Consider the following 11,768-nt stretch of genomic DNA (forward strand, 5'->3'; position numbering starts at 1 on the left):
CTTCCGAAAACATCCGTGCTCCAATTTAGGTCAAACTTTGTAAATAGGTTCCTTTTAGATAAATAAAAAAGACATATACCAAAAATATTTTAAAAGTTGCTTAATTTTTGAGTCGCGAAAAATCCTTTTGGTATATGTCTTTTTTATCTAAAAGGAACATATTCACAAAGTTTCACCTAAATCGCAGCACGGACGTTTTCGGAAAAATAGCCGTAATTAATATATTTTATTATATATTCTAGTATAACTAACATTATAGAAAATTTCATATTTAACATTTAAAAATAACAAGACTTGGTTAGTGGAGCGAGTGTGTTGTGCATGCGCGTGAGAGTTGCGGATAAATTAGGCGAAAGTTTAGAGGGAAACAGGAGTCGAGGTAGGCGTTAAACCGGTAGAAAGGTAGGAAGAAGATCTTAAATTTAGGATAGGATAATAGAAGTAGCAGGGAAATATTAATTAGTGAAGGTGTTCGGGATTACGCTCGCGTTGCGCCATCTCATCAGATGGCAGCATCGATCGGGTATCGAACGGCCGGATCGACGCGGCAGCTTGCGCAAGCACGGGCGCGATCATCGCGAGCTTCTCCCTCGCGCCAGAGAGAAACATGTCCGCGTTGTGATCGTACGTACGACGTGTGCTCTGTGAGTTTCGTTCGTAGAACTGCATACCGTGCCGCTCGCAGTGATTGAAGCTGCCGAGAAGCTTTACTAACGTGTGAAGAGACCGCTCACCAGCTCTGGTACATCAACACGACGACTCAGGCTCACACGTGCACGAGTGCCGACCGCCACGTGTCTCAACGGCTCACGGGCGAATCACCACGAGCGAGGCAATTTATACAATTGCCTCGCGCATCAAAAGACTTCTCATTATACACCGCTCATCGTTTCTCAGGTCAGACTGTACATATTTCATTAAAGACGGCTCAGACTGTGGTCTGAGTTACACAAAAAATAAAGGAATAATTCGTTAACACCCTCCACGCGCGTCCTTCTCATCCCGCTACCATCGCCGGGATTAATCAGCGATTTCGCGAACATTTGGTCCTTCGAGCCGGATGCGTGGAACTTATGGTGTAACTCAGACACAGATCACGTGAAAAGGGCATGCCCTTCGCGATGTGCCACGTAGACATTATAGCGCTTTCGCGAGTGAAAGACAGACATTCTCACGCGCGCTCGCGAGTGTTACACAAGTGTTCACGCGCCCTCGCGAGTGTCACATAAACAGTATCACGTGCTCAATACATGACTCTCGCTTCGCATAGCGCTTTTCTCTCGCGTTCCTCGAACGTTCTCGTCTCGTGCAGCATTTTCTTACACGTGTCTCGACGTTTCTCAGGTTTCTCATCGTGAACAGCTCAGGGGCGGCTCATCATGACGGATCCCGCCAAAACCGGGACGGGTGGGAAGACCTCGCCATTGCTCGAGCTGCCAGCCGACAAGCGCATATCAGAGCGTCAGGCCTCATCGGTGCGGCTGTCCGCGGAGTTCACGTTGAAGCTCAACATGCGGCAGTTCAACCGGCCCGCACGGAACCATCAGACGGCTCCACGGTGTACCCGTGTGACTGCTGCAACGGCACGCATTTCGTTGTGACGTGCACCAAATTTAGGGATCTCTCACCGGTCGAACGACAGAAACTCATCGTCATCTCACGGAGGCTCTGTTTCAATTGCCTCGGCCGCCACAACGTCCGCTCATGTAAGAGCTCACGGGGGTGCAAGAAGTGCACCAACCGACACCACACGATGCTGCATGAAGCTCATCAGGCGAACTCATCAGCGAAGCCGAGCACCAGCTCAGCTGCGTCAGCTCAATAGGAAGATGGTGCAATCGTCGCTCACTCCTCTTTGGCCCGCTCATCACACTCAACATTATTAGCTACGGCCCTGGCTCAGATAAATTCATTTGTTACTACTCAGCGCGTACGGCTTCTAATCGATTCAGGTTCAGAACTCACCTTTGTTTCTGAATCACTCATTCGTCAGCTCAACATTCCTCGTCATCATTCTGTCATCATCATTACTGGAATTGGGGGCGAAAAGTCAACTCAAACTCGAGGAGTTGCCTCACTCCAGCTCCGCTCACTTCACTCAAGATCAGACGTCATCATTCAAGCTCACATTCTGCAGACGTTAACCAACATCTTGCCATCATTCAACGCCGCACCACAGAAATGGCCGCATCTCACCAAGTTAACCTTGGCCGATCCAGATTTCCTCACACCACGGCCAGTGGATATCATCATTGGAGCTGACTCATATGGGCAGATCATCAAGCCCAACATCATCAAACAAGATCCATTGATGCCAATTGCGCAGCTCTCAATTTTTGGATGGCTCGTTCTCGGACCTGTCGACACATCATCATCGGCATCTGCTGCAGTGCACCATGCCTCGATTCAGGAGAGAGAAGATGCTCTCGACGAGTTGCTGGCGAAATTCTGGACACAAGAAGAAGTGCCTGCAAGTAATACTCATGATCTTACGCCTGACGAGCAAAGATGTAAAGAATATTACAAGAGCACTGTTTCGCGGGACTCAACAGGTCGATACACGGTTCGACTTCCGTTAAAATCATCACCTGATACTCTTGGGGATTCGTAACACACTGCGCATCGATGCCTGCAGGGCCTACTAAGAAGATTCGCACGAGATGACAACTATCGACGCCTGTATCATCAGTTCATGACAGAATATCGAGAGCTCAATCACATGACGGAGGCCGCACCCGTTTCCAGCCAGCACGCGCAATATTACTTGCCACATCACGGCGTGCTCAAACCAGACAGTGCAACCACAAAATTACGTGTGGTGTTTAATGGCTCGAGTGCATCTACATCCGGCCGCTCACTCAATGATATCATGTATACGGGAGCCAAGTTGCATTTAGACGTCACAGACGTTTTGCTCTGGATTCGACAGTTTCGGCATTTAGTGGCAACTGACATCACCAAAATGTACAGGCAAATCAACGTACATAAGGATGACTGGAATTTACAACGGGTTCTCTGGATAGACAAACAACTCAAGGAAGTGGAAAATTATCTAACAACGGTCACGTATGGTACCAAGGGTGCCCCGTTCTTAGCAGTGCGAACACTGCTGCAACTGGTGAAGGATGAAGGCCATAAGTTTCCCCTTGCAGTGCCGCCACTCACTGAGGGTCAATATGTTGACGACACGTTTGGAGGCGCCGACACAGTTCAGCAGGTAAAGGAAATTGCAGTGCAACTGAAGAATTTGTGCATGGCGGGCGGTTTTCCATTATCAAAGTGGCACGCGACTCATCAAGATGTGCTCACTGCGGTTCAAGCAGAAAAGGAACAGGGCTCACAAATTGCATTTGACGATTGCACAACCAAAATCCTCGGATTAAACTGGCTTCCCCACGAAGATTCATTCACATTCTCAACAAGGATCTCATCGCACACCAATCAGTTCACCAAACGCCTCGTTTTGTCTGAAGTGGCTCAGATATTCGATCCACTAGGCTTTGCATCACCAGTAGTGATCAAGGCGAAGATGCTCTTGCAGGAGCTGTGGCTTCATAAGCTCCGATGGGATGAACCACTGCCATCCCAGCTCTCATCACGGTGGCTCACCATCAGAAAAGAACTCACCAGCTTAAGCAGAATCTCAATACCTCGATGGTATAACACATGGAGTACCTCGTCAGTGGAATTTCACGGCTTTTCTGATGCTTCTCAACTAGCAATGGCTGCAGTCGTATATATCACCGTCCGCAGCTCAAACGGCGCCACGATTTTATTGGTGTGCTCCAAAACTAAGGTAGCACCGCTCAAACGGCTCACCATCCCGAGACTTGAACTCTCCGCAGCACTGCTGCTCTCAAGGCTCATGCGATACGTTCAAGCCACCTTGAAGTTGAACGTTACAGCAATTCACCTGTGGACGGACTCTATTGTGACACTCACGTGGATCAAATCTCATGCATCGCGCTGGAAGGATTTTGTGAGAAACCGAGTTTCTCAGATTCAAGATCTCACTGCAAAGGCACACTGGAGATACGTACCTGGTACATCCAATCCAGCCGATTGCGCATCACGAGGATTGACTACTTCTCAACTTCAAAGCCACTCATTATGGTGGACGGGACCACCGTGGATACTCACACCTGAAGCATGGCCATCACAACCCGCGCTGTCGGACGAGTTGAGCTGCAGTGAGGCCCGTCCTGGCATTGCGCTACATGCAGCGGCATCTCAGTCGGAATACCACTGGGACCTCATATATAGGTACTCAACCCTCAATAAATTATTGAAAGTAACAGCTCTCTGTTTCAGGTTTATCTCTCTCTTGAGAAAGCGCTGAGCCAAGTCACTGGACTTGCACTCAGCTTTGGAGAAGGCCAGACTATTCTGGATCAAGGCTACTCAAGCGGCATACTTCACGCATGAGATCAAGATGCTAACGGCCAATTCGAGACTACCACCTACTCACGCATTCAGTCGATTGACTGCGTACATAGACGCTCAAGGGGTTATCCGAGTTGGCGGCCGCCTCAACCAATCAGCACTAGCTCAAGACAACAAACATCAGGCGATTTTACCTCGCCACTCACGGTTCTCAACTTTAATCATCGCCCACGCCCATTTGCGTACTCTACATGGAGGAACACAGCTGACATTGGCTCATGTCAGGCAACAATATTGGATCATCGGCGGACGGGCTCCGGTGAAGTCTCATATCTTACGGTGTGTCGTGTGTGCTCGGCAGAGGGGGATCCGTGCTCATCAACTGATGGGCCAACTACCTCTCTCTCGGGTTACGCCGTCACGTCCGTTTGCTCATACAGGAGTCGACTATGCCGGACCGCTCACCATCAAGACATGGAAGGGACGAGGTGCAAAAACATACAAGGGATGGATCTGTGTGTTCGTCTGCTTTTCCACCTCCGCAATTCACCTCGAAGTAGTCAGTGACTACTCATCAGAAGTATTCATAGCAGCCTTCCGAAGATTTGCTGCGAGAAGGGGAATTGCTCAGACCATGTACTCGGACTGCGGGACAACTTTCATTGGAGCAGACGCCGCGCTCAAGAAAATGTTCGTCCAAGACGCTCAAGAACATCAACGGATTGCTCAAGTGTTGCAACTTGACGGCATAAGATGGGAGTTCAACCCACCAGGTGCTCCACACATGGGGGGCAAGTGGGAGGCGGTTGTAAAGTCCGTGAAGTTTCATTTGAGACGGACCATCGGGGAGACTCTACTCACGACGGAAGAACTAACAACGTTGCTTACGCAAATCGAAGCCATTCTCAACTCAAGGCCTTTGGAACCGTTGAGCGACGACCCTGAAGACGTCTCAGCGCTCACCCCAGGTCACTTTCTCATTGGAGGTCCACTCACTACCATACCCGAGCCATCTCTGATCGACCTGGCAACCTCGCGACTATCTCGGTGGCAGCTCATCCAGCAGCATGTTCAACAATTTTGGGCGCAATGGTCGGCGCATTATCTGCAACGCCAGCAGGCGATATCCAAGTGGCATCATCCTAACAACAACATCAAGGTGGGTTCTATCGTGCTGATCACCGACGAACGCTCTCCACCGTGCAAATGGCCACTCGCCAGAGTAACGGCTTTGCACCCCGGAAAGGATAGACTTACTAGGGTGGTTACCCTCAAGACGGCCACCACGATGCTTACCCGGCCAATTGCCAAGCTTGCCATATTACCCATTTCATCAGGATAAAGGATCACGAGTAAGGAATCATCAACAAGGTTGCTGATGGCGGGCGGAATGTTCGGGATTACGCTCGCGTTGCGCCATCTCATCAGATGGCAGCATCGATCGGGTATCGAACGGCCGGATCGAAGCGGCAGCTTGCGCAAGCACGGGCGCGATCATCGCGAGCTTCTCCCTCGCGCCAGAGAGAAACATGTCCGCGTTGTGATCGTACGTACGACGTGTGCTCTGTGAGTTTCGTTCGTAGAACTGCATACCGTGCCGCTCGCAGTGATTGAAGCTGCCGAGAAGCTTTACTAACGTGTGAAGAGACCGCTCACCAGCTCTGGTACATCAACACGACGACTCAGGCTCACACGTGCGCGAGTGCCGACCGCCACGTGTCTCAACGGCTCACGGGCGAATCACCACGAGCGAGGCAATTTATACAATTGCCTCGCGCATCAAAAGACTTCTCATTATACACCGCTCATCGTTTCTCAGGTCAGACTGTACATATTTCATTAAAGACGGCTCAGACTGTGGTCTGAGTTACACAAAAAATAAAGGAATAATTCGTTAACACCCTCCACGCGCGTCCTTCTCATCCCGCTACCATCGCCGGGATTAATCAGCGATTTCGCGAACAGAAGGAAAAGAGCGCTAAATGTTGTAGAGAGAGGGAGAGGTTAGGTGAGAGAAGGCGGGAAAATAACGCGGTGCGTTCCAAAAGGGAGCGAGATTTGCGTCACGCATAGAGTAGGTAGCGTCACTAGACGGAACAGTCTAGGCATAGAGGCAGCGGTTAAGGAGATCGACTAGAAGGTGAGCGTGAACGTGGGACGTACATACAGGATGGAGGGAGAAGCAGACGAGAGCGAGAAAGCAGCAACGAGTAAAGAAATTTTTGCCACACCAAAAGAAGAAAAAAGAGGAAAAGGAAGACTTACAAAGGATGAGAGAAAGATCGAGCTCGGTCAGCATACTGGAGTTTATGACGAGTGATAACAGCACGGCATGCGAGTTAGCGAAAGCTTCTCTTCTTCTTAAGAGGAAAAGAGAGGAAAACGAACAACGTGCGAAGGAAATTTTCAAGAGAGATAACAAGACTGTGAGAACGCCACCAGGAATGGGCAAATCGAAGGAAGGAGTCGGCGTTGTAGGTGAGAAGAGAGAAGAGGTAGTTCTGTCAGCAACAAAGAAGGATGAAGAGGACGGTTTGCTATTAGCAATCTTGAGAGAGATTAGAGACGAGATGAGGGACATGAGGGACGAGATGAGAGAGATGAGAGAGAGGATGAACGTCTTAGAAGAGGGTTGGAGGAAAAAAGAAGAAAAGGTAGCGAAAAGGATGGATAAGATAGAAGAGAGACTATCGATGATCGAACGAAGGAGTGAAAACACAACGGATGAGGCGACCGGCGGCAAAATGGAGGCGATTGTGGAAAAGGTGGCGGAGATGATTAGGAAGAGAGAAAGAAATATGAAGGAAAGGAAGGAAAAGAAAAATAATCTAGTGATCAGAGGATTACATAAAGAGGAAAACAAGAGCTTAATGGACACAGCGGAGACGTTTCTCGAGAGGGAGTTCGGTGCAAAAGCGGGAGTAAAGAAGATGCGGTCAACAGGCAGGGTAGGAAGAGAGATAGTAATAGTTGAAATGGACTGCTGGGAATCGAAGGATAACATCATGAAGGAGAAGAAGAAGCTGGGAAGTAAGAAAATTTTCATTGATCACGACCTGACCTTTGAGGACAGAGAAGTGCAAAGACGGATAAAAGAAAGGGCATGAAAAGAGAAAACAGAAGGAAAATTGGTGAAAATAGATTATAGGAAGCTAGAGGTGCAAGGTAGGAAGTACGTATGGAGCGAGGTAGAAAATAAGCTAATAGAAAAGGAAAATTTTTAGATGGCTGCCACGTTAGGAGAAGAGTACCAGCAAGTTATGGCATTCAAGAGGACAACAGGCAAACAACACGAAAGGAGGTCGGAAAAGCGAAGCAACAGAAGAATGAAAATAGGCGAAAGATAATTTTTTGGAATGTTGCGGGTATTGAGAGGCAGGACAAAGATTTCTGGAATTACATAGTAGGTTTCGATTTTATAGGGCTATGTGAAACATGGTTAGAGGAAAAGGGATGGGATAGAATTAAGGGTAGACTGCCGGAAACGCACAACTGGAAAAACATTAACGCGGTAAGGGAAAGGAAGAAGGGTAGGGCGAAGGGAGGTTTACTAATAGGTATTAGAAAAGACTGGGTGGTGGAAGTGGAGAATTATGAAAGTGTATTGATTACAGAAAGAATTGCGCGAACGAGAATAGTAAAAGAGGATAAAGGTCTAAATATTTTTACAGTATATAATGTAGGAGCAAAGAAAGATGTTGAAGAGATAATGGCGAAAATAACAGAGCAATGCGAAGGATGCGAAGGAGAGGATATTATTATAGGAGGCGATTTTAATATTAGAATAGGAAACTTAGGAGGTTGTAGGGACGAGGAGTGTGACTTTGAAAAGGAGAGTAAAGATAAAGTCATAGGAGATGGGGGTAGAAGTTTTGTGGATATGATAAATGAAAAAGGATGGTATTTTTTGAATGGATGTACAGAGGGGGATTGGGATGGGGAATATACGTATGTGGGTGCGAGAGGGTGCTCGGTAATTGATTATGCAATTGTAAACGATAGTGCGCAAGAGCGAGTGTTGGAATTTAGAATAGGGGACAGGGTGGACTCGGATCATTTGCCTCTGACCTTGTTACTGGAGGAAGAGGAGAATACGAGACAAATGGAGGGGTGGACAGAAGAGGAAGAAGAGGAACAGAATATGTCAAAGAAGATCATATGTTGGAACGAAGAGGCAAGGAAATTATACAGGGAGAGGACGGAGGCATGGAATGTAAACGAGGACCAGGAAATAGAGTCGGTGGATAGGAAATGGGAGAAAATCAAAAACTGGATCCTTGGAGCCTTAGTTTATAAGGAAATCAAGATAAAGAAGAGAAGGAAAATAGGGCACAAAGATTGGTGGGATAGGAGTTGTACCAGAAAAAAGAGGGAGGTGAAAAGAAAGTACAGAAGATGGAGAAGTGGAAAGGGAAGTAAGGAAGACTATCTGGAAGGTAAGAAAGGCCTGAAGGGGTGGTTAGAGAAGAAAAGGATGGAGAAGAGAGACAGGGAAGAAGAGGAATTAAGAAAACTGAAGGACGAAAAGAAAATTTGGAATTACATAAACAGTCAAAGAAAGAAGAAAGAATGGAAAGAGAATAATATTCCGAAAGAGAACTGGAGAAGTTACTTCATGGAGTTGTTAGGTGGGTCCGAGATGGAGGGAAGGGATGAGGCGTTGGAGGTGCGTGACATGGGAACAGAAGAAAGAAATGAGGAACAGGTTCAAGATATAGAAATGGAGTTGCAAGAAGAGGAGATAGTGAGGGCAGTCAGGAACATGAAGTTAGGCAAAGCTGCAGGTGTCGATGGAATCCCAATGGAAGCATGGCTGTATGGTGGCGCAGCGGTGAGAAGGGCTCTAACTGATCTGTTGAAGCTCATTTGGAAGGAAGGTAAAATTCCGACCGAATGACGAACAAGTATAGTTGTCCCCCTATATAAAAGGGGGGATAAGGAGAGAACAGACAACTATAGAGGGATCTCTCTGCTGTGCACTGCATACAAGGTATATGCGGAAATTCTAAGGAACAGATTGGAGGAAATAATGGAGATGAAAGGGATGATACCTGACAGCCAAGCCGGCTTTAGGAAAGGGAGGTCTACGATGGATAACATATTTATCTTGAACCATATAATGCAAAGGGAAAAGGAGAAAGGTATGGCAATTGGGAAAGACAAGATTTTCGCAATATTTGTGGATCTAAGAGCAGCGTTCGACAACGTTGACAGAGGAATTTTATGGAAGATAATGGAAGAGAAAGGAGTAGATCGCAGTTTAATAAACAGGATAAAAGAAATTTACAAAAAGACGGAGGTGACAATACGAACGAGGGATGGGTTCACAAGGTGCTTCAAGACGAAGAAAGGTGTAAGGGGGGCAGGGCTGTGTGATAAGTTCCGCCCTGTTCAATTTATACAATGCGGACATTGATAAAGTTTTAGAAAAGCGTGGCATAGGAGGAGTGGAGCTTGGAGGAGTGAGAGTGTGGTCATTAGCATACGCGGATGATATGGTTTTGGTAGCGAAAAATAGAGAGGCTTTACTAGATATGATGAGCATGTTAAAAAGATTTTTAAAAGAAAGGAAACTAGAATTAAATACAGAAAAAACTAAAGTGTTGGTATTTAATAGTAAAGGTAAAAGAGGCAGAATGACATGGAAATGGGGCGAAAAAATAATAGAGGAAGTAGAAATGTTTAAATATCTGGGTTTCACGTTTAATAGGAAAGGTAATTATATCGATCATATAAAAGAGCTGAAAAGAAAAGGAAGGATCGCTGCAAATAGGGTCTGGGGTTTAGGAGAAAGATTATGTAAAGATGATTTTAGTAGGAGATGGACGCTTTTTAAGTACCTAGTGAAAAGTGTGATGGAATACGGAGCAGAGATATGGGGGTGGAGTGAAAAAAAGGAGTTGGAGAAAGTCATGTTGGATTGTGTAAGATGGACATTTAGACTAGATTTTTGCACACCGAGGTATGTAATACTAAGGGAACTAGGATTAGAGAAACTTAAAATCTGTTGGGGTATAAGAGCCATGAGGTTCGAGAAAAGAAGCAGAGAGAAAAAAGATGGAAGTTTAGTAAACGCATGTTGGGATGAAAAGGACACAAGGGATAAAAAGAAAAAGGATTTATATAATTTGGAACGAGAAAGGTTTTATAATAACAATGGTTGGAGCTCTGAAGTAATAAAAGAATTAAATTATGAAGGTAAAAATACTGAAGGCTTAGTAAGAATAAGGGAACAGGATATTCAAGGGCAAATAATAAACAGTAAAATAGTAGAGGCAAGGTATAATACAAGGTACAAAGTGATAGAGGCGAGCAACAAAACACCGAGTTATTTATTAAAAGCGAACTTGGATAAAGTAAAAACAGGAGACGAGATTAGAGCGATGGTAAAATTAAGGTGCGGCAATTTCGAGGACGCAAATAAATACTGGCTTGACGAAGAAGATACGAAGTGTAGATTCTGCAAGTCAGGTAGGGACAATTTAGAGCATTATATAAGCGAGTGCAACATCACAAGTATATGGTTTGAGAATTTAGGTAGGAATAACGAAGAACGATTAGAGAATATATGCGATGACAAATTTAGAATGGAAAAAGGAAAGGTGCTAAATAGATTATGGAAAAGGAGAGAGGAATACTACAAAAAAGATAACGGTTGTAAATAATAATAATGTAAATAATAATGTATTGCGGCTTGTTTGTAAAGAAGAATGTTGTTTGGTGTGTGGATGGATGTGTGAGTTAAGTGGAATTGTAAACCAAGTCCTTTCTTGGCGTATAGCTGAAATAAACACACATATAAAATACATTTAAAAATAACAAATTATATAAATTTGAATACAATATTTAACGTATCATTTTATAAATTATTATAACTACTTGAGTTAAATAAAATTATAACAATTCTAAACAATTTTATATCAATTTCTGTTAACTCAGATATACTGTTATTTATATATTATCTACATATTCAGTAATCGGTATAAATACTTTCATAAACGAGTAACTGCGCAGGTATTATGGAATCTAAATAGTATAATTCTATAGATATTCCATTTTAAGAAAGATAAATAATATAAGTCACAGTTTTGGTTTAATAATCAAATAATATACATGAGAGCAATATCATTGTAATTCTAATGACATTCGTACTCTTTCAATTTTAAATTACTTTGTGTGTAAATATATAGATTTACTCATAGCGGACAACAAGGATCTAGGATGCCTTGCGAAATCTGGAAGCCATATGACATGTAACACCAGCAACTGTTGTGATTTGGATAATATAATATATCAAACAAGCGCATTTGACGAATAATTAGTAATATCGCTTTACGTTACGTAACAACAAAATGCGATCTCTTATTAATTAGACATTAACTTCT

The 11,768-nt window shown here is 44.9% G+C and overlaps 2 protein-coding genes across 2 annotated transcripts; both read left to right on the forward strand.

Annotated features, from left to right (window-relative positions):
* Window positions 1-306: 306 nt before the first annotated feature.
* Window positions 307-6,288, forward strand: LOC139783857 (uncharacterized). Its single transcript, XM_071723015.1, has 2 exons — window positions 307-897; window positions 1,345-6,288. Exon 2 carries the CDS (start codon window positions 2,693-2,695, stop codon window positions 4,337-4,339), a length of 1,647 nt encoding a protein of 548 aa, XP_071579116.1. The 5' UTR covers window positions 307-897; window positions 1,345-2,692; the 3' UTR covers window positions 4,340-6,288.
* On the forward strand, window positions 4,433-5,725 carry LOC139783859 (uncharacterized). Its single transcript, XM_071723016.1, has one exon. It carries the CDS (start codon window positions 4,433-4,435, stop codon window positions 5,723-5,725), a length of 1,293 nt encoding a protein of 430 aa, XP_071579117.1.
* Window positions 6,289-11,768: the final 5,480 nt, after the last annotated feature.

This window comes from Temnothorax nylanderi, unplaced genomic scaffold (genome assembly GCF_030848795.1).
Source record: "Temnothorax nylanderi isolate EJ_2023f unplaced genomic scaffold, tnyl_v1.0 TNYL_tig0551_pilon, whole genome shotgun sequence".
Lineage (NCBI taxonomy): Eukaryota > Metazoa > Arthropoda > Insecta > Hymenoptera > Formicidae > Temnothorax > Temnothorax nylanderi.